The sequence below is a fragment of the Vitis vinifera genome, chromosome 11, assembly GCF_030704535.1.
Source record: "Vitis vinifera cultivar Pinot Noir 40024 chromosome 11, ASM3070453v1".
Lineage (NCBI taxonomy): Eukaryota > Viridiplantae > Streptophyta > Magnoliopsida > Vitales > Vitaceae > Vitis > Vitis vinifera.
The window spans coordinates 629,297-650,799 of NC_081815.1; the positions used below are offsets into that span (position 1 = coordinate 629,297).

A 21,503-nucleotide genomic window follows, 5' to 3' on the forward strand; every position below is an offset into this window, starting at 1 on the left:
AAAAAAAAACGTAGCCGTCAATTAGCCTCATTGCTAAGAAAAGATCAGATGAGTCGTCGGAGTAAAAATGAATCGAGTACTCAGAGAGGCTGTAAGCCATTTAAATTCACAGCCAGTAGCCGTAGTGCTTTCCCTTGCCAAAGGTGTGGAGCGTCGGATTATCCTAAAACTCGCGCACGCCGATCGAAGGGTGAGGTTATGAAGAGAGGACGTACTCCTGAGGTGGACCCCAACATCATTTTGCATGTGGCAAAACGAAATGTGAATTTGGGAGGAATCTGAGATGAATTTGGGAGGAATTTATTTATAATGTCCGGGAAGAGCGAAGCACGCTTTTTTTCTTACATGATTATTTTAACTCGCTCCAGTCTATTTTATGTCGGCTTGTACCATAAAAAGCTGTCTTGCTTTCTTCGGCGTCAGATTTCCCGGCGACCCCTCCCTTGATCTCGACGGTTTCTCAGCTCCTCGATCATAATTTCACTCGCTCTCCGTAAAGTCATCGCCGGAGATTCGTTGTCGCCGGAGTTGTGGTCGGAGTTTTGTCTGAGTGATTTGATTTTCTTGTGAGCTCGGAGGTGAAAACGGTGATCTTAGAGAGTTTCGGACATCTTGAATTCACTTCTGTATGTTGTTCCGATAAGCTCAGTCGTAGGTTTGAATTTTTGGTTTTTTTTTTGGAGGAAAGTTGTTGCGTTTGGTTGCTTTGGTCAATGGTGAGAGGCGGAATCAGTGTTTGGTGTTTGTACGAAGATGAGGAATTGAGAGAAAGTTAGGGTTTGATGGTTGGAATCAATGTGAATTGCGTGCGATGCTGCAGCTGATGGTGAATGATGGTTTAGTGGTGGAAAACTAGGCCGAAGAGGAACGCCGAGTGGTGATTGAATTGAATTTGCTCAGAGGAATATTTTGGTATCTGTAAGCATGAAAGCTCCACCAAATGGGTTTCTGGCAGGTTCTGGTGAAGGTGTGGTGGTTTTAAAGCCTTTTTACTGGTTCAATTTCATTTCATTTCCTTTTTCGTGTTTCTTAATTAAGTTTCCTGAATTGAGTCAGCTTATGTGTTTATTAGCTTTTAAATGTTGATCATTTATGGAATTATGAGCCATTCTAGATTTATGTGGTGGAATTTGTTTTTCGTACTCCTTTTCTCCTGGGTTTGGTTTTCGAAAGCAATGAGAGAAGAAAATTCTGAAGAACTTTTTCCTTTCCTTTTCACCTCAGATGAGCTTTCAAGTAGCTGCTAAGGGTTTTTTTCTTTTCTTTTTTTGGGTGCTTTAAACATTTATATAGAATTTATCATATAAATTCTAGGCTGTAGTAAACTCTCAACTCCCAAAATGGTTCAATAGATGTATAGGTAAACGTAAAACGATGCTCTCTCCTAATGAACTAAATGAAATGCTTGTGTGACATACGCAGCCCGGTAATGTGTAATGCATGTATATCACAGGTATTATTTTTTTAAACCTGGATCTTTATGTAATTCTATTTGTAATGTTTTTACTAAATTATAGTTCATAAAGGGGGCGAAAACATGTTATTAATTACCATTGTTATTGTTACTTTAAATTTTAAAACAGATCCAGATTTGTCCTAATGCTGAATGTACTATTTAATTCAAGCATACCAACTACCTGGTGTTTCAAGTTTTCTGTTTATTCACCCTAAAGTAATAAGGTTCTGCCATAGGTTTCAAAAGCATCATATTAACTTTTAGCTAAGTTATTAAAAATATTGGACCTAACTTCTTTGGAATTTTGGCATTTGGCTAATTATCTTAACCTCCAGCTAAATTTGTAAAAATATCAAAACTGCCCTTTCTTTTGGAATTTTATTTTTTACCCAAAACCTTCCCATATGAACTTAAATCCCCATTTCCTTTGGGTAGCTTCTTTGAATCACCAAAACTGCAAACTCATGTGCTGATGGCAGTGAAGTATGGTTGTTGAATATACAAGATTCCTTGGTTTGATCTTCACATTTTCTCCCAACTTTAGTTTATTTGCCAGTGCTAATTCTAAAGTCAGATTGTTGTTTGAGTGATAATCTTTTTTTTTTCCCAATATTAACTTTACTTTCCAGTGTGGAAGAATGTGGAATTCTTGGTGGTGGTTGCTGTTTGAATTTTATGCAGACAATTGTTATTAATAAAGAGAATTGATCTACTAAATCGAATGCCTTAAATTGATAAATTACTCAAACTTTATGCCCTTAGCCAGAACTGAACCTGAACTTGACTGCTGTCTTTGCGTTTTCTCACCTTGTCATCGACTGGAAAATTGTCATTGCTATGGTTTTCTTGTTATATACTCTCTATGATTTAACAGGAACAAAAGCTCCTGGAAGTGCTTTTCTCTGACCTGGCTATTGTTATATTTGTTCTTGATTTGTCTCATCCTAGTAAGGCAAAGAACTTGTTCTGTGAGAGCCTAGTGTGCTATTGTTATACTTGTTCTTGATTTGTCTCATCCTAGCAAGTCAAAGAACGTGTTCAGTGGGAGCCTAGTGCCCCAAAGCTAACCTTAAGGCATGGTAATGGTGTTTGCAAAAAAGTGATTGTACAACACCTCTGAACCTCAACAAGAAAGATGGCTAGTTTACTCCTGCCATGGGTGAAGTGCACAGAAAAGGATCTTGGAGTTTTGCTAATTAAAAGGAGTTCTATTGATAGTAGAATTGGTTCTTGACATCTTTATTCTTCCTTCACATTTGAGGTTTTGTTTGATTGTTGAAACTTGTTCTATTTGTTTTGAGAACAGGAGAAAGGAAGAGTATTAATTCTGAGTTGTGGCATGCTTGTGCGGGGCCCCTGGTTTCATTGCCTCCAGTTGGAAGTCTCGTGGTGTACTTCCCTCAAGGTCACAGTGAGCAAGTATGTTGGTTTCTCCTTATCTCTGAAAGTGTATCAAACTGTGAATTCAGGTTTCTGATTGAAGTTAACAACTCAATTCTCAGGTTGCTGCATCGATGCAAAAGGAGACTGAATGCGTACCAAGTTATCCTAATCTTCCTTCCAAGTTGATTTGCATGCTTCATAATGTCACATTACATGTATGAGAGCCTTCCAATTTCCAGTTTTGTAGTAATGAGTTCTTAACAGAGTGCTTTATGTGTTTGATAGAAGAATGATTGCATCGATATTGATTTGAAAAAGGAGATCAATTGCATACCAAGTTATCTTGATCTTCCTTCCTAGTTGATTTTCATGCTTCATAATGTCATGTTACATGTATCAGAGCCTTCCAACCTGCAGTTTTGTAGTCATGAACTCTTTACAAATGGGGTGCTCCATGTGTTTGATTGAACGATTAGATCTATATTGATATATTGCATGCATGGTGATCTCTTTAATAATGATATTAGTTGGACAATCCTAATATTTATCTCCTTCTCTTTTACACCATCAAGTCTTTTTACAAATTCATCAGGGCAGTTTAACGAATGAGTTTTGGTTTGGGTTGACTCACCCATGGTTTTGTTAGAAATTTTCAATCTGTATTGCGAGACTCATACAGTATAGGTGCAATCCCATAATTTTAATAGTCAAGAATGGGGAAACAACCCCCTTTATGATTCTTTGAAATTTATGTATGTAATCGATATTATGAATCAGGCTGATGCAGAAACTGATGAAGTTTATGCGCAGATGACCCTTCAGCCTGTAAGCAAAGTAGGTCAGCTGCTCTGTTTTAACTTAATTAAATACATATCCATCATTTTTCCGCAATGTAATCATGTATAGATATTTATATGGAAGTGCATGCACAATAACCATCTTACAGTATGACAAGGAGGCATTGCTGGCATCTGATCTTGGCCTCAAGCAAAGCAGGCAACCAGTTGAGTTTTTCTGTAAAACTCTCACAGCTAGTGACACAAGCACCCATGGTGGATTTTCTGTACCTCGTAGAGCAGCTGAGAAGATCTTTCCACCTCTTGTGCGTAAATATATTAAAATTTTGATTTGTGCTTTAAATTTGAGCACTATTTTGCACATTTAGCATCTACTTATTATATTGCTGACCCAAAAGGTGTTTGTTAGGATTTCTCGATGCAACCCCCTGCTCAGGAGATTGTGGCCAGAGATTTACATGATAATACATGGACATTCAGACATATTTATCGAGGTATTGCCCCTTTTTCAAATCCCTTCTCCTCTTGTCTTCTTATTAGGCTTTACTCTGTTAGGCTCAAATGATGCTTTGTTAAGCTTTTTCTTCTGCTTTTAACTATGAGTTTACTTCTAAAATGCTACTTTAATCCCATCTTGTTATTTACTACTACTTCTCCAGGTGGTCTCTTATCTGTTTATGATTATTCAAGGATAAACATAATTCACGCATTTTTGTTTGGTGTTAAGTGCTGCTTTATTTTATGTTATCTTTCCTCATTAAATCTAACAGTTGGTTGGATTATGAGGTGTATTGTTCTGTCTATTTGTCAAAAGTGTACCAGATCAAACTCCTATTAGGAATGGCCACTGATTCATGATTTGATAATGTTAATTTTTTTTTATGCTTAACATAAATGAGAAACATTCTGAAAAGGTAAAGAGATAGACTTCTGTGAAATACTAGAAAATGATAAGGCCATTTCATTCCAAGTTCAACTTCATCTACATCTGAGTTGCTAGTCATCTGTATTCCAATATCTTATTCCTGAATTTGATGTTAGTAAGGAAACCATCACTTCTAGGGTCCGGAGAGTTGCTGTGTTTGCCTACAATTCAATGATTTTATCTGCTTTACCAGAAACAACTAGAACTATGCATTAAACTTGCATGTTGCCTTAATTTCAGGGCAACCAAAAAGGCACCTGCTGACTACAGGTTGGAGTGTCTTTGTTAGCACAAAAAGATTGTTCGCTGGTGATTCTGTCCTTTTTATAAGGTATATGCAAGATTTGAGGGGAAAAATTCCTCCAATTGGATGTTCATCCTTCCTCTCAAAATGCTGATAAAATCTTGTTGGATGTAGAGATGAAAAATCACAGCTTCTCTTGGGTATAAGGCGTGCTAATAGGCAGCAGCCAGCTCTGTCTTCATCAGTCATATCCTGTGATAGCATGCATATAGGAATTCTAGCTGCTGCTGCTCATGCTGCTGCAAATAACAGTCCATTTACTATATTTTATAATCCAAGGTACTACTTTAAAGATGCTTTTCATTCATCTAACATGATCAAAATTATGAAGATGTTTATGGCATGCTCTGACAAAATTCATTGATTTTATTAGGGCTAGCCCTTCTGAGTTTGTGATTCCCTTAGCCAAATATAACAAAGCAATGTATACCCAAGTTTCACTTGGCATGCGATTTAGAATGATGTTTGAAACTGAGGAGTCAGGGGTACGCAGATACATGGGTACCATCACTGGCATCAGTGAACTTGATGCTGCGCGATGGAAAAATTCACAATGGCGCAACCTTCAGGTATTTTTGTGTCAATTATGAGCTTATGTGAATGAAGATTGATTTTTGAAACTTCATTGTTGATAATGCATATTTCTCGTATTTTTCTTTCCAAAGAATTCTTGGCAATGTATATGATGTAACCAGTACATGTACTTACAAGAAAAGTACGTATCAGTGTGATGAACCTTTTAGAATCTGTGTGTAGCCTCTAAACACGTGAGTTTCATAATTCAATTTGTATGTCTTGTGTGAATTGGAAATCTATCAAGCTTTTTTGATACACATTTTAACCATGTGGATTTGATGATAATCTGGTTTTTTAATCTCTGGTTAGATCTTAGTAATTATTTCCACTTGTTTCTGGTTGAGATGTCTGATTTTTAATAGCTTAACGGGAGTTCATTTTGGTTCTACATTCCTTGATCACTTCTTTCTGGAATCAAATATCTTGCTTTGGTTCTAAAATAGTTCTTATTGATGCATGTCCACGTAAATGCGCTATTGAGTTCTTATCTTTTGCCAATCCTGCTTATTGAAATTTGTATTCTTGACAGGTTGGCTGGGATGAATCAACAGCTGGCGAACGGCCAAGCCGAGTTTCAATTTGGGAAATTGAACCTGTTGTAACTCCTTTCTATTTATGTCCTCCTCCATTTTTCAGACCCAAATTTCCCAAACAACCAGGATTTCCAGGTAAACCAAAATTTGCTACCAAGCAATCTTCTATAGTATGCCTGAAATATAGAAAATTTTAAGCTTTGATGTCATCCAGTTTGCTTTGATTTCCTTGAGATTTTGTTATTCTTAAGCTGGATGTAGTGTTTCCACTAAATATATCTATTGGATATCTGCTACAGAAAGAACTGTCAGATAATTAATTTTTTTTGTCTACAAGTACATCTAAGTGGTGTAATTCATACCCAATTGCCTGATTTCCTGGCTTAGTTAAAACTTATTTAGTTGTTTTTTGGTCTAAAGTAACAGACAATAACGAATCTTGACTTGAATGTTAGTTGCTGTATGAAGGGCTTCTCAAGAAATGTTGTGCACTTGTCTGGTAAATTTAAATAGATTGGTTATATATTGTAAAGTTTGTTATAAGCATATTGGATACTTCTGATTGAAGTTAAAACTGATAAATGCAATGGGTAGTTAGAATTCAACACTGTAATGTCTTTTCTGCAATTGAAAGTTAGTTAACACCAGAAATTTGGAAACTCATGAGTTTTTTCCTTTATATTTCTTCTATGCCAAAAATGACCCTTGAAATCTTTGCCTAAATTAGGGTTTGATTTTTTATATTGGTTGATGGGAACCAGATGTCACATCTGCTGATGTTCAATATTCCTCACTCATATTTGAACTTGAGTTCATTTTTTCTAAATGTTCATTTTTTTATTTATCAGAAACACACCAGATCTTTTCTATTAAATAAAAAATCAAGAAGCTCAAGACATCCTTCTACAATATACAAACCTATCCAAACATCATATTTTTCACCATATTTTATTTTAGTTACTTGCAGACCACATTCTTCTTTTGGAGTCAGGAGTTTCGCTGAAAAACCAGATAAAACTATGGAAAGTTACAGCTATAAATGCATAGAAAGTAATTGTTTACATAATTGACACAGAAATTTTCACTAAGAAAGTTTGAATTTCTTCTCATTCCATATTTTTTCTTACCAAATTTCTTGGTTTGTTCTTGCAGATGATGAGTCTGATATAGAGAGTGCTTTCAAGAGAGGCATGCCCTGGCTTGGGGATGACTTTGGCATGAAGGATGCCCCGAGCTCAATCTTCCCAGGCTTGAATCTAGTCCAGTGGATGAGCATGCAACAGAATAATCAATTTCCAGCTTCTCAGTCAGGACTATTCCCTCCCATGGTTTCTTCAACTGTCCTGCACAGTAACCTTAGCACTGATGATCCGTCCAAATTGTTGAGTTTTCAAGCTCCTGCGTTGTCTGCACCAAGTCTCCAGTTCAATAAAGTAAATCAACAAAATCAAGTTAGCCAATTCCAGCAGCCATCTTTGGCATGGCCCCAGCAGCAGCAGCAGCAGCAGCAGCAGCAGCTACAGCAACTGTTGCAGACTCCTATTAATCCACAACAACACCCCCAGCAGCATCAGCGCCAGCAGCAACAGCAGCCCCAGCAGCAGCATCAGCAGCAGCAACAACAACAACAACATCAACAACATCCACAGCAGCAGCAGCAGCACCAACTGCAACAATTGCAACAACCACAGCTGCTGCTGCAGCAGCACCAACAGTTGCAACCGCAGCAGCAACAACAGCAACAACAGCAGCAACAACCACAACATCAGCAGCAGCAGCAGCAGCAGCCACCACCACACCAGCAGCAGCATCAGCCACCACAGCAGCAGCAGCCGCTCCAACAGCTATTCCAACCAGCTTTTGTAAATGGTGGTGTTTCCTCAAATCAGATCCTTAATCAGAATTCACAGCAACCAATTTTATACCCTCAGCTTCAGCCACAACAGTCACTAACAGGCAATACCCTATCTCAACAAAGTATTCAGTCTGCTAGTAGGAATTCATTTCAGTTGTCATCTTTGCCACAAGACTTGCAGTTTCAGCAACAAATGGAACAGCAGCCTAGCCTTGTACAGAGGCATCAGCAGCCGCATACACAAATGCAACAATCATCCCCACAGTTGTTGCAACATAGCTCGTCTCAGAGGCCACAACAGCCACAGCAACCACAAGTGCAACAATCCTCACAGCAGAACCTACCAGAGCATCAACTTCAGTTACAGTATCTGCAGAAATTGCAGCAGCAGCAGTTGCTTTCTCCGGTAAGCCCACGGTTACAGCCTCAGCAGCCACAGCAACAGCAGGCAAATCAACAAAACCAGTCATTACAACATTTGTCTCTGTCTCAGCAGCAGCTAAGTAGCAATAGTTTCTCAACATCAGCGCTCATGCAATCACAACAAATTCCCATGAACCAACTCCAGGGCCAGCACAAACCAATTACAGCAATCAGAGCTCATTCTGGGCTTACAGATGGGGATGCTCCATCATGTTCAACCTCACCTTCTACTAATAATTGCCAGGTCCCATCAAATTTCCTCAATAGAAACCAACAAGGGCCAGCCATATTATTGGGGGATTCAGTGGTTGAGCCTGCTAGTAATCTTGTCCAAGAGCTTCAAAGCAAGTCTGATATCCGCATAAAAAATGAAGTACCCAGCTCAAAAGTACCAGACCAACTAAGATACAAAGGTACTGTTACTGATCAATTGGAAGCTTCTTCATCTGCGACGTCTTATTGCTTGGATGCTGGTACCCTCCAGCAGAATTTCACACTCCCCACCTTCTGTTTGGATGGAGATGTTCAGTCAAATCCTCAGAGTAATCCTCCTTTTGCAGTTAATATTGATGGTTTGACACCTGACACTCTGTTGTCGAGGGGTTTTGACTCAGGAAAGGATCTTCAGAACTTGCTTTCTAATTATGGTGGAACTCCAAGAGATATTGAGACGGAGTTGTCTACTGCTGCGATTAGCTCTCAGTCATTTGGGGTTCCGAACATGTCTTTCAAGCCTGGGTGTTCAAATGATGTTGCCATCACAGAGACTGGGGTTTTGAGCAATGGGTTGTGGACAAACCAGGCTCAGCGTATGCGGACATATACAAAGGTTTGTTACTCTACTAGTTCTCTTTGGTTTAGCAATATTTAACTGTTTGAGAACATGGTTAGACTTTCCTCTGTAACCACAACACTGGGTAAATGCATCGATGTCAAAATAAGTTTTTGGCATCAGATGCTCTGTCATCTCTAATTCGTTCCAAGATTAGAAGCTAAATTGCTAGGGTATGCCCAAACCTGCACAGCCTAGTTGTTTCTAACTAGAGAAAAATGGAGACAGACCTGCATAGGATAGCTCTGGTTTTTATTTTAGACATTTTTTGCTATAAATATGACTTGCAATATAAGTGGAATACTAAGCCACATTTCTCATCCAACTTAAAGATTGCACTCCTCTTTTTCCCTCCATTTCATAGGCTTTCTGGATTAAAATACTGTTTCTTGCTAAGGTTGTAATATTGATATCTTCTATAACATGATCAAGTTAGCACATGCTATTCCAGATACCTCACAGGGAGTATAAAAATGATGGTTTCTAAGCTTTCGGCATATATATTCTTAAGACAAGATCAAAACCCCGTTGCTGCATTGTTGTTTAGTTAGTAGCTCATGCCACACACAATAACATCTACAATATTGATTTCCATCATAAAGAAATTTTCTCTGCTAAGGAGAGCATGATTTATAAAATGCCAGCCTGGCTTGATATTGATAAGAGTTTGACCCACTGCAAGCTCTCACCTTTACCCTTATATCTGGGAAAGGGGGACAACTCCTCACAATAATATAAGTTCTAGGAGATGATTTAGATAAGAGGTCATTGTTTATGTCATCCTTAACCTTCTAGCATTTATTTAGTGAAAAACTAAGCAACAGTAGGATGGATTGGGGATTCTATTAGATGTCCATAGAAATGATATATGTGATAAACATGACTAGCAAAATAGGACATGGAAATGGACATTTTGAATCAGAAAAGGAGAGCTAATGCAGGTCTCACCTTGAATACTAGTTTGGAGATCACCTACCATATCTGAAAACTCCATGCTGGTCAAAGACAATCTTTTCATTTCCTTTTTTTCCCATGATAGATCTTCATTCATTTCTTTTCATATCTGGTTCTTATCACTGGTACAGGTTGCAACCATCCTGACGTTTTGGTAACTTTCAAATGCATAAGACGTTCAATTTATTCTGTGTAAATACCAGATGATTAGGACTAACAATGTCTTTCTGTTCATATCTTTTTTTGATAGGCTTTTCTGTTACGAGTTTTTTCCTTTTTTGTTATCTTAATGCTGTTGTTAAATGCCTAATACCAATTTAAATTCTTGAAGGTTCAAAAGCGTGGTTCTGTGGGGAGATCTATCGATGTCACTCGTTACAAAGGTTATGATGAGCTCAGGCATGATCTTGCCCGCATGTTTGGAATTGAAGGGCAGCTAGAAGATCCACAAAGGACCGACTGGAAGCTTGTTTATGTTGATCATGAGAATGACATACTACTTGTTGGTGATGACCCTTGGGAGTATGTCAAAAATTGCTCGGATTTCATATTAGCTCTTATACATTGCTTTCTGTTTTAATCATGTTTAACCATTCTCATTCTCATTTCTTCCTCCCTATTTACTTGCAGAGAGTTTGTAAGCTGTGTTCAGAGTATAAAGATACTGTCATCTGCTGAAGTACAGCAGATGAGTTTGGATGGAGATCTGGGTCACGTGCCTGTCCCAAATCAAGCTTGTAGTGGGACTGATAGTGGGAATGCATGGAAGGGTCACTACGAGGATACCTCAGCTGCCTCATTTAATCGATGAAAGTTACAAACTTCCTAACATCAAGATAATTCATCATGCCTTTGGGTAGACTATCAGGTATCATCAAATTGGACGATGGATGCCCCGTCTGGTCGGTGCTTGTCAGTTCTACGAGCAATGTGAACTAGCTCTTCTTATGAGGTGATGTGTCCATAAACAGAGGGAAATGGAGTAGTAATTGGGGGGGGGGGCAGACTATTATAGTTTTTGCCACTCTTCACCTCTGCATACAAGTCCACCGATTCCCTGGTTGAGGAACTGAGCGCTTTTAAAAAACGCTAAGGCTTAGAGCTCGAATCATATAGTAGGGTGAAAAACTACAGCTTATTCAAATTTTTTGATGCTGGCATCCGCATCTGCTTTTGTTGCAATTGGTTGCGCCTGTGCAATGGTATTTCAGAAAGAGCCAGCAGGGGCGGAAACAAAAGGCAGATGATGTATAATACAGTACTTTTCCTTCAGTTAAGGCTTAAAAGGACTGTCACTTGCAAAGAACCCTGTTTATATGTTATGTTCTCGCTGTAACCATAACTACTAGGCACACAATTTTTACCTACTGTAAAGGAATTCTGCTATTGCTGCTGCTTGTCTTTCTGCACCACTTTTGAGTCCTCGAGTGCCTCGAGTACGGTTACAACTTTATTCAGCTCCATACTCCTGTTTATAAATTTAGATCAGTTGATGGGATTTTTCTTCAGAATAAATTTTCACCCGTCAACCATCTCCCAACCTCTAAAAATAACTCATTTGGCTTAAAAGGATTATCGAATAACCCTAAGATACAAAGTTCCTCAGATGGTATTCAGTTGCTAACTTGTCTGCAGACCTACAAGCGTGTTAAAACAAGCCCAAATACAGACAACAAAGGCCAATCAATCCAAGTATGGAAAGTGTCGTCTTAAGAAATGGAAAGCTGCATGGATAATGTTCTGAATGGCTACATTTAGAATCCAAACTTTGAGAACCATATTGGAAAATTCTGCATTACAGAGAATGAAAAATATAAATTGACAACTAAGAAAGCACAGCCATAATATCTGATGCCTTTAGAGCTATGTAGTCAGAACCATCACTGCCCTTGAAGTCATTCCCTGCATACTTGGAATATAGAACTGTATTTCCTGGGCTCACAGACAGTGGTTTCCTCTTACCATCCTCATCCAAAGGACCAGGCCCGACTGCCACCACCTGTTATATCCAAAAGACAGGATGTATAAATTGAAGATGAAATCTTCATATAAACTTTGTACTGATTAAACTCATGAACTGTAATTTGATTGATTGCTTACCGTGCCAATGGAAGGTTTTTCCTTGCTTGCCTCTGTTAGCAGCAAGCCTCCAGCAGTCTTTTCCTCGGCCTCAGCAACCTGCATTGGAAATTAAAGCAAAGCAAGTTATACCCTTCATGTATAATGAAAGAAAAACAGCAGTCACTGATTATTTCTCCATGTGCTTGATCATTATGTGGTTCTGGAAATTGAGTCTGTAATGAGGTTATAATGTGTCCCAGCCATTGAAATATAAGGCAACAATGTAGCATAAAACATCAGAGTCAGGCAACATCAGTGAAGTATACTGTAGTATTTAATATGAAATAAAAGTGGGAATATACATATAGCCAGCCTCTTCTCAAAACCAGAATAGTACAAAGAAAAAGTAGTAACATTTTCGGAACCATTTCCAAATCTAAATTTTCACAGTGCACATGCAGTCAAATGTGGGCTAGAGTTAAAACCTTCTTGCGGACTTGATTGTTTATGATACCTTGGCTATTATTTTAGAGACTGTACTTTACATAGATTACTATAAAATGCAAATTAATTAAAATGGACAACAAACCTTGATTAGAACTCTATCATTCAGGGGCTTCAGATCCTTAACATCATCTGTCTCGAGAATACCAACAATGTCATCCTCCTTCAATATCAGATGATTTGATCCATTGAACTCCACCTCTGTCCCTGCGTACTTGGAATACACTACCTGGGCACCAGTCTACATGAATAGAAGTAAGTTAGTGGAAGTCATTGACAATGGAAAAAAAGGAACTGGGAGTATTAAAACTAAATGATCACCTTCACACAAATGTCCAATTTGTTCTTCCCAATTGTCTTGCCTTCTCCTACGGCAACAACCTCCCCTCCTTGTGGTTTTGTTTGAGCAGTAGTTGGAAGTAAAATACCACCGACAGTCTTCTCCTCTGCAGTTTTAATCTTTACCAGCACTCTGTCACCCAAAGGCTTCAGGGAAGTGTACTGCAAACTCAGAACACCTCGAGTTAAATAAGCAGAGGGAAAAAGAGAAAAAAAGAGAAAGAAAAAGAAAATACAGATGCTAGGTGCATCTAATAGAAATAAGGAAATCCCTGCATTATGGCATATCAGCAATGCAAACCCAAGAACAAGAATAATCTTGGCAAATAGAACTGTGTGATTTCATAGAAATGATTGTAAAATGAATTGAACACCATTAACAATAGAATAAGAAAAAGTACAATCACAGAGGAACATCAAAAGCCTAAACAAGAATCAAGCAAACTCTCATACATCTGTTGCACATTATATGTAGAAACTAATAACCATCTTCCAAAATTCACAAACTTCATAGCAGGGTCCATTCTTGAAGCCAATTCCCATCTAAATAGCTAACAACAAAACCTGAAACTACCAATTGGGTTGATATCAAACCTTACATTCTGTTCGTACTAACCAAGAGCAAATATAGGATCAAAAAAATCCATGCTATCTAGTAAATAATTACCCTTTAAAGCCCCTGCTCGATTTCCCAGAAAAAGCAACCATTACTAAAGATGCAATTCGAAAGCAAAATCTGCAAAACCACACCAAGCAAAACCCCCATTTGTTGCAAGTCAACGAACCCCTGAACAGTCACCCAGTGGCTTACACTACCAGGCCTATAGCCACTGACCCAACTTTCAACTGCCAACTCCACAAGTTCTCATCCTTTATAGGTATACAAAACAATAGCAACATCAAACAAGAAGAAGAAGAGAAAAATGGTGGGATACCTTGGGGGTAACAACAGTGGCAGCTCTGACAACCAGACTCCGAAAGGACCTCTGGGTGAGACCACCTGCTTTCAATGGTAGACCCATAGATGAAATTCTGACAGTTGAAGGTCTAAGTCCCTCAAACGATGGCAAACTCCTCGTTGAAATCGTTGGAGCAGTCGCCATTTCCTGCAACAACATCGCCAAAAACGCCCCCATAAGCAGACTAATTGAGAAGATAAAGACACAAAAATACAGAAATTCATGGAGAAATGGAGAAGTATACCCTTACTGAGTGATTGGAGTGATATAGGAATACAGGGTTTCTGAAGGACGCTGGGAGAGGAGAATAGAAGAGAGGATAAACCCTGGCAAAGTTGGAGGGAGACGGGGTTGGGACCCTAGGGTTTTATCAATCACAAGACGTTTCTAGAATATTGGCGTGAGGTGTATTCTGCTGTTGCTCCATGGGCTGCTTTTAGTGAAGGGTGCTAACGTCTAGTAGTCTCTAACACGACGTCGTTTTCACTTTTTTGCAGTTTAATTTAGATAATGGAATACGACGTCGTTTCCTTTTCTCCAAATCTGGCATCTCCTCCGAAATGGCCGGCTTCGACCTTTCCATTAACTCTGTGATATGAGCAGATTGAGCCCACATTAATATTTTGGCAATACATATCAATTACTTTTGCAACCAATTCTGTGGTATAATATATTTAAATGATTTATATAATTATATAATTTTATAAAGTTCACCTCCTTAGGTATATAATTAATTTAATGCGCTTTAGTTGGAGACTATGATGACTGCAATGGGTTAGATGGGCTGGGCTGGAGACCATGATGACTCCAATGGGTCATCAGTGTCCTGAGGGATAGTAAGGAGAGAAAATTCTCTCAAAGTACATTTACCTAGGTTAAAATTCCAAAAATATCCTTAACTAAAATAATACAAGAAAGATGAAGAGAGTGTACGTGGATTCATACGGCGCCTCCATTAGTTGTAAACGGTAAAAAAATAAACATTAAATATTGAAATCAAATTTTGGTTTTTAGCACCTTATAAATTAAAATGTTCAGTAAAAATATATTTGTTATCCACAACCTAAATACCTTTAAAAATATTTTTAAACCATTATTGTTTTTCACACATTTCTATTTTTTTTTACTACAGTTTCTAATTTTATTGGAAAAAAAAACATGTTCCATGATTAAGTAAGAAAAATGATGATTTTTTTTAAATATAAATTCTTCTAATTTTAAATTGATCAACAACATTTTTAGAGATAGAAAATCTGATTTTTTAATTTGGGTTTACCAAGAGAACTTTTGGAGAGAGATTTAAACAAATTGATATGTTAAAACACTTAATCCTCTCTTGTTTTTCTATAATAAAATAATTTAAAACAATTATGAGATTGTATGACAATTATTTTTTAGAATGGTTTTTTTTTTCAACAAAACAATAAATTAGGAAAAGACACAAATATCAAACAAACTCTATACTTTTCTTTGTATGATGTTTTTTTTCATATTTTTTTCTTACTTTATATCTTTCAATGCATTATTTTTATCATAAAATATAGGTATGACAAAAATGCATTATATTATGAACTAATATAATATATTGATAGTTTTATATGAACATCATATTTGTATTATGAATTAATTTTTGAACTCAAATAAAGTATTAATTTGAATTCATGAGGCTTGCAATTTAATTTTTTAATAATAAAATAATTTTAATGCAATGAGTAAACAATACAGATACAATGGTATAACGTGTTAATATCAATATCAATAGAGTATAAATAAACGTGTTAATATCAATATCAATAGAGTATAAATAAACATTTATAGGATCATTATTTTTGTCACGTAATATACATATAGCATGAATGTAATACATTTACAATACATTATATCACATACAACTCAAAATATTTGATGTTGCTATTACAATGTAACATGATTTAGAAATTTTTGAATTTTTTCACATGCTATACCATCAAATGAATATTTTTGTTACTCCATTGATTTGTGCTTGTGAAAAACAATTACTCATTTTGTTGAGTCAACAAAATTCTTTCTTAGTTGATCATGAACAACTGTTAAAGTTGTTGTTAGAAGCACAAAATGATAGAGTGATCCAATGGTTTAGTTTTATTTCAAAGATTCAATTTTTTTTTTATTTTGTCTATTAGGTTTTCCATAAAAGTCACGATTTTTTTTTTCTTAAAAAAACTTGAGAAAATTATACTTGAAATAATTTATTTTTTATAATAAAATAAGATAAAAATGTATACAAATCCCCACTTTTCCCACATTTTTTCAACCTCACGGAAGCCAAAACAAAAAACAAAAAAGAGTTGAATCAAAAGGTAAAGTAGTCACCTCATAAGTCAGAATAATTATCCCTAAGCTGAAGATGATAGGTCTGGGAGACTCGGATTGATTTAGGTGGAAAGGCTACTGGCCATGGTTTGGAGAGTCTGGCTCAATCCTAGGCTCTTAGCCCAAATCAATAGGCAGGCTTGGTTTTAAAATTTTCAAAAGCTCAGGACTGAGGCCCATTCCAAACTCAATGAAAAAATTGGGCCAAGGCCAGACCAAAGCCTGAATCAAACCGGGCATGGATAGACAGTGGGCTAGGGCCGAGGTTTGTTTCCAAACTTTCAAAATTTGGGCCACCACCTGACCAAAGTGTACCTCGATCATAGCCCATTCCTAACATCTTAAGCCCAAATCTCAACTTTAATACAACAGAAGCCCAAAGCCCAACACCAGGCTAACGACAAAAGATTGACGGTTAGCGATGACGCAAGAGAAAGAAAGGTCATGCATGACGTAACTGAGTGAGCGCGTGTGCGACGGTTGATAGAGTCAAAGTGCCGCGGTAGTTGAGGCAGACCATTCTTGATGCTTAGGTGTGGGCTTACGTCATCTACATACCTCCTTCCCTTTGTCACACTCTTTTACTTCTCGAAATCTTAACAGTGACCACGGGTCTCCCTTGTTTCCAGCTCAGGTGCTTTGGCTGCCAGATTGCTCCACCCTAAAATTAATTGTATTTATCATTTAATAAATTTAAATTCTTACTTGACAATTTACACTACTTAGAAAAAATAATAAATCTCCTTCTGACAAAGCTAAAATATACAAATATAAAAATGTATTCATTTATTTATAAACTATATTTAGTTTATTATAATTTAAAATATAAAAAAATTAAATGAATTCACCATTTCATTTTAACATGCATTCGTGATAAAAATTTATTTAAATAATCAAGACATTGTTTAACTTAAAGTTTTCTCCCTCATCAACCTATGGGAGATTTTTTCTTTTACACCATTTACGTATTACAAGAATATGAGGCTTACGTGCTTGAAATACAATACTTAATTTTTGAAAAATTAGATATTTTTATTAAAAAAAAAAGTCAATCAAATGGTTCTAGGAATAGTGATTTTCAACACAAAGAATAATTCCATACTTAAATTAAATAATTAATAAGATATTTATTTACGCCCAACACCCTTGACATTACTATACGATGCCATCTCATATTTGAAAAAAAAAAAAATAATGATCTCATCACACCCGTGGACAAATTTCAACAAGAAAATTTGTTTATAATAATCTAAAACACACAAAAATTGAACGAAGGTCCAATACTTAAATTAATATACTCTATCTTTCGCTCATTTTTTATTTTAGTACATGGTGCACTTGTAAATTGTGCTCCTTAACAAATAATTATTAATTGGAGACATCTAAATATTTATTACTTACTGCTGTCCTTTGGGCCCACGAACTTTCGTCTTCTCACCATATGTCTATTTCAGAGGTTTTCGAAATTGAGTCACATGGAAGTGAAGACGCACGTGGCTCCCACAGATGAGAGAAGGGTCACAGAGCCGCACCGCGTAGCCCATACCATCTTGCTCTAGTCATGCCACGTATCCAATTCTGGGTCTGGATTTGGAATTCAGAGCAACACGCCTGTTGGGTGTTGACCCACCTCATCATATAAATACGAGCCGTCACTCCCAAACTCAGCAAAACTACACTCAGATACTCGAACAAAATCCGATTTGCTCGAAAGAGATATTGGGGACTTGCCAAAATCGGAACCTGAGGATAAGGACAAGGACAGAAATGGTGAAGAAGGCGATCGGAGTAGGATCAGCCCCGGCGGAGAGCAGCGATTGCAGGTACAAGGGAGTGAGGAAGCGGAAGTGGGGGAAGTGGGTGTCGGAGATTAGGCTTCCCAACAGCCGCGAGCGGATCTGGTTGGGGTCCTACGACACGGCGGAGAAGGCCGCAAGGGCCTTCGACGCCGCTCTCTACTGCCTCCGTGGCCGCACAGCGAAGTTCAACTTTCCGGAGAATCCGCCGAAGATCGCCGGCGGAGGATCCCTCACTAGGTCGGAGATTCGAGCGGCAGCCGCCAAATTCGCAAATGAGGACTCTTCCACTGCCTCGACCAGCCACTCCAGTCACTCCATGCCCGAACTACAAGTGGAGTCTCCGTCGCCGTCGGTCTCCGGAGAAACGACCCAGGTGGAAACGGACAGTGAAATAAATTTGGAAGGGTCACTTTCAGAATTATTTACAAGCATAGGCTCCAATAGTTATGTGCCGGACTATGGAATATTTCCTGGATTTGATGATCTCTCAGACAATTTTTTCCCACCCGCAATGCCTACAGATGACTATGGAGAAGAAGACATGAATGCCCTTTTCTCTCACGACACATTCCTTTGGAATTTCTGAAGGCGCTGAATTCAGTTGCCAGCACTGAGTCAGAATTCATTATTTTCAACCATTCGTTTTCCCGGAAATATTTTTGATTCCGGGAAAGGGATCGGATTCGATGGCTAGTTTTAGTACAGCCTCTACTTGCCTTGGTATATTCTTTCCCGTGTCACCTTCCATTCAATTGTTATCAGAAAATATGAGAGCCGCGGATTTTGTGATTTTCTCTTGTTTTTTGTTCACTTAAGTGAATTCCAATACGATGTCTAATTTTCATGTAAAAGTCAAGTCTCCTTTTTGTGAATCACAAATGTTTGAATTTCTTCTCTCAGTTAAAGCTTTAATGCAAACATATTAGTTTAAGAATACAATAATAAAATAATCAACATAATCATACATTTTAATACGACCAATCATACCTATATCCATACCTACACCCGAGAGAGAATCATTCCACTATCCCATAAAAATAAAGAGATAATAGATAGAGAGATTGCAAACACTGATTTTATAGTGGTTTGACTACTTCCATTTATGTTCACTCTCCTTAAAGCTTCTCCCGATCGAGGGTTCCATTAATTTGAAACTTTAAGCAAACTTTCAAGTTCTTACAATTGGATTCATCGGCGCCAATAAGCACTACAATCAACCTTTCAAGTTTACCCTCAATTTGAAGCTTAACACTCAACCTTACTTCAATAAATGAGAATTTAAGATCACTCAATCCTAACACAATTAATGAGCATATACAAAAATGTTGAGATGAACAACAATAGTGCACTAAATGAGTATACAAGTGAAAGATTTAATCCATCAAGAAGGAAAAAGATCTTTTAATATGAGAAATTAGTAGGTAAAAAGTTTAATGCAAATGTTCTTTGTACAATAAATGAATGAAAGCTATCTATTTATAGGTTTTTAATCTCGAACACACGAAAGGACACCAGTTAAACTTTCTCAATTGAGCTTTGATTGACCAGTAGACTAGTGTTAGGCATTAAATGTTTGACAGATGATCGTTGCGGGCTTGATCAGACCTTGATTAGGAAGAGATACCCCTTAATTTGGAAAGAGTTTCCCTTAATTGGGAAAACAACTCTTCTGGAAGAGATATAAGATTTAGTACACCCCTTGATTGGTTTTTGTTTGTGAAAAGGTAACTAGCTTGACCGGTTCTCAATCAGTTTAGTTGGTTCGGTTGGTTATTTTTAATTGAAAACCTATCTTTTTTCAATTTAGTTCTTTCTAACACTTAGGTAATAAGGATTAATTATTTACTAAAATTAATAAAATAATAAAATCCTACATTAAATAAATAAGGATAAAATATGAATAAGAATTTCCTAACATAATCAATGAAATAAATTAAACAAAGTAAAATATCTTAGAAGGTTTCACAATCTTGAATCCTTAGAGAGAAAAAGCAATGTAAAATTTAGTGTTTAGAATCAAAGTCAATTTGTGACCACATTGAATCTTACAGCCAATATTGTATTCGAAAATTAAATTTTTACTTTTTAAAGCGAGTCTCTTAAACTAAGTAAATATGATGGTTAATTTTAGTTTTTAGTTTTCTCTAATCCCAGACCTATATCCATCTTGTACATTTAGCTCTTATATTTTTAATAGGTGAATCAAATTGAGATAATTAATAATCAAAGTCTATCTAAGAATCACTAGTACCTTGATAAGAATCCTTTGCATCTTATCTAAGGTGAACTAACACAAATGATTCGTTCCTATTAATTAAATCTTGAAAGCAGAATGAAAACTGTAACTTTATTGTGTTTTAACTACTCATTTGGATTATTCAAGTTCATTTTAAAATCTTTAGATTTATTAAGTTAACCAAACATGGTGGGAGATTTCTCCTCATAACACATGCTTGGTTGTTAAGAAAATAGAATAAAAAAGAATAAAAAATTAAAAAAAGAAAGAAAAGAAAGAAAACTAAAGATTTATTAAAATTTTGAAAAATAAGGGTTTAATCTTTCTTTCTCTGTTATGCTCTATCTATTCTCCTCATGAACCTCTAAAAAAATAAATATATATAGACGTACCCTAAAAGAGACATGTGATAATGAAACTCTTTAATTTCTCATGGGGATCATCAATTTTGCATGATCATGTGACATGGAAATGACTTGGTGACACATCAACATAATTCTGGTGGTTTTGGCATGGTCATGCGAAATTTCACATATCTATGCAAAATTGATTCTTATAGATTTTTGAGTTGTTGTAGAATTTAGCTTTCTAGTATAGTTCACACATTCAAGTGAAAATTCGCATGATCATGCAAAACTAATATTTCTTCCTATTTTAGTTCTATGTAGTTTGCTTTAATTATATTTTCCTCGTTCCAGTTTGATTTGTAAACCATTTGAAATGTTGGATTTTTTACTTCTTGATCTTCGAAACCATACATGGATTGCTCTAAAAAGATTACGAGAAGTACTTCAAGAATCACATCGAAGTAAGAGTATGTGTTGCTACTAAGTTTGAACTCCAAATTCCATTATGAGCATTATTGCATTTGCTTCAAACCTTTTTCCTTGTGGTTGCTTACCATCTAACTCCATCTATAATATTTGTTGTTGTTTTTTTCATGCAAATGATTTGCTCATTTTGTCCTTGTTTGGGTCTCTTCATACTCCATAAGTCTTGAATATCTATTTAGGCACAATTGACCCTTTACTATATACTTTGGTTGAAAATAACTTTTATACTTAACATTTTTTTCATCTCTTAAACCTAAAATTAAGCTCAAAATATAAGTTAGATCTATAATTAGACTCTTGACATCCCTTTAAATAAAGTTGAGGGATTCAAACCTTTATATAATGCATAAATCATAGGGTTTATATGTCATTGGAGCACATA

General features: G+C 36.7%; 3 protein-coding genes across 4 annotated transcripts; 2 read left to right on the forward strand and 1 right to left on the reverse strand.

Annotated features, from left to right (window-relative positions):
- The first annotated feature begins 284 nt into the window (after positions 1-284).
- On the forward strand, positions 285-11,435 carry LOC100257618 (auxin response factor 7). Its single transcript, XM_010657792.3, has 13 exons — positions 285-967; positions 2,763-2,875; positions 2,959-3,054; positions 3,617-3,673; positions 3,786-3,941; positions 4,046-4,130; positions 4,802-4,892; positions 4,980-5,144; positions 5,239-5,434; positions 5,971-6,109; positions 7,127-9,081; positions 10,370-10,560; positions 10,669-11,435. Exons 1-13 carry the CDS (start codon positions 925-927, stop codon positions 10,847-10,849), a joined length of 3,468 nt encoding a protein of 1,155 aa, XP_010656094.1. The 5' UTR covers positions 285-924; the 3' UTR covers positions 10,850-11,435.
- A 312-nt stretch (positions 11,436-11,747) lies between these two features.
- LOC100232962 (20 kDa chaperonin, chloroplastic) lies at positions 11,748-14,491 on the reverse strand. 2 transcript variants are annotated; one of them, XM_010657794.3, is made up of 6 exons: positions 14,146-14,491; positions 13,878-14,048; positions 12,925-13,104; positions 12,689-12,844; positions 12,139-12,216; positions 11,748-12,037 (listed from the first exon to the last, which is right to left on the reverse strand). In XM_010657794.3, the coding sequence occupies exons 2-6, from the start codon at positions 14,043-14,045 to the stop codon at positions 11,864-11,866; spliced, it is 756 nt and encodes a 251-aa protein (XP_010656096.1). In that variant the 5' UTR covers positions 14,046-14,048; positions 14,146-14,491; the 3' UTR covers positions 11,748-11,863. The 2 variants fall into 2 exon arrangements, with proteins under 2 accessions (XP_010656096.1, XP_002276749.1); XM_002276713.5 differs by having other exon boundaries at positions 14,152-14,323.
- Positions 14,492-17,918: 3,427 nt separating this feature from the next.
- Positions 17,919-18,951, forward strand: LOC100247370 (ethylene-responsive transcription factor ERF017). Its single transcript, XM_002276536.5, has one exon. The coding sequence runs from the start codon at positions 18,021-18,023 to the stop codon at positions 18,636-18,638; it is 618 nt and encodes a 205-aa protein (XP_002276572.2). The 5' UTR covers positions 17,919-18,020; the 3' UTR covers positions 18,639-18,951.
- The last annotated feature ends 2,552 nt before the right edge of the window (positions 18,952-21,503 follow it).

Coding starts and splice junctions, on each gene's coding strand:
- LOC100257618 (XM_010657792.3), top strand. CDS start 925: ATGAAAGCTCCACCAAATGGGTTTCTGGCAGGTTCTGGTGAAG. Junction 4,893..4,979: donor GATTCTGTCCTTTTTATAAG/GTATATGCAAGA, acceptor TGTTGGATGTAG/AGATGAAAAATCACAGCTTC. Junction 5,145..5,238: donor ACTATATTTTATAATCCAAG/GTACTACTTTAA, acceptor TGATTTTATTAG/GGCTAGCCCTTCTGAGTTTG.
- LOC100232962 (XM_010657794.3), bottom strand. CDS start 14,045: ATGGCGACTGCTCCAACGATTTCAACGAGGAGTTTGCCATCGTTTGAG. Junction 12,845..12,924: donor AATTGGACATTTGTGTGAAG/GTGATCATTTAG, acceptor CTATTCATGTAG/ACTGGTGCCCAGGTAGTGTA. Junction 12,038..12,138: donor AAAAACCTTCCATTGGCACG/GTAAGCAATCAA, acceptor TGGATATAACAG/GTGGTGGCAGTCGGGCCTGG.
- LOC100247370 (XM_002276536.5), top strand. CDS start 18,021: ATGGTGAAGAAGGCGATCGGAGTAGGATCAGCCCCGGCGGAGAGCAGC.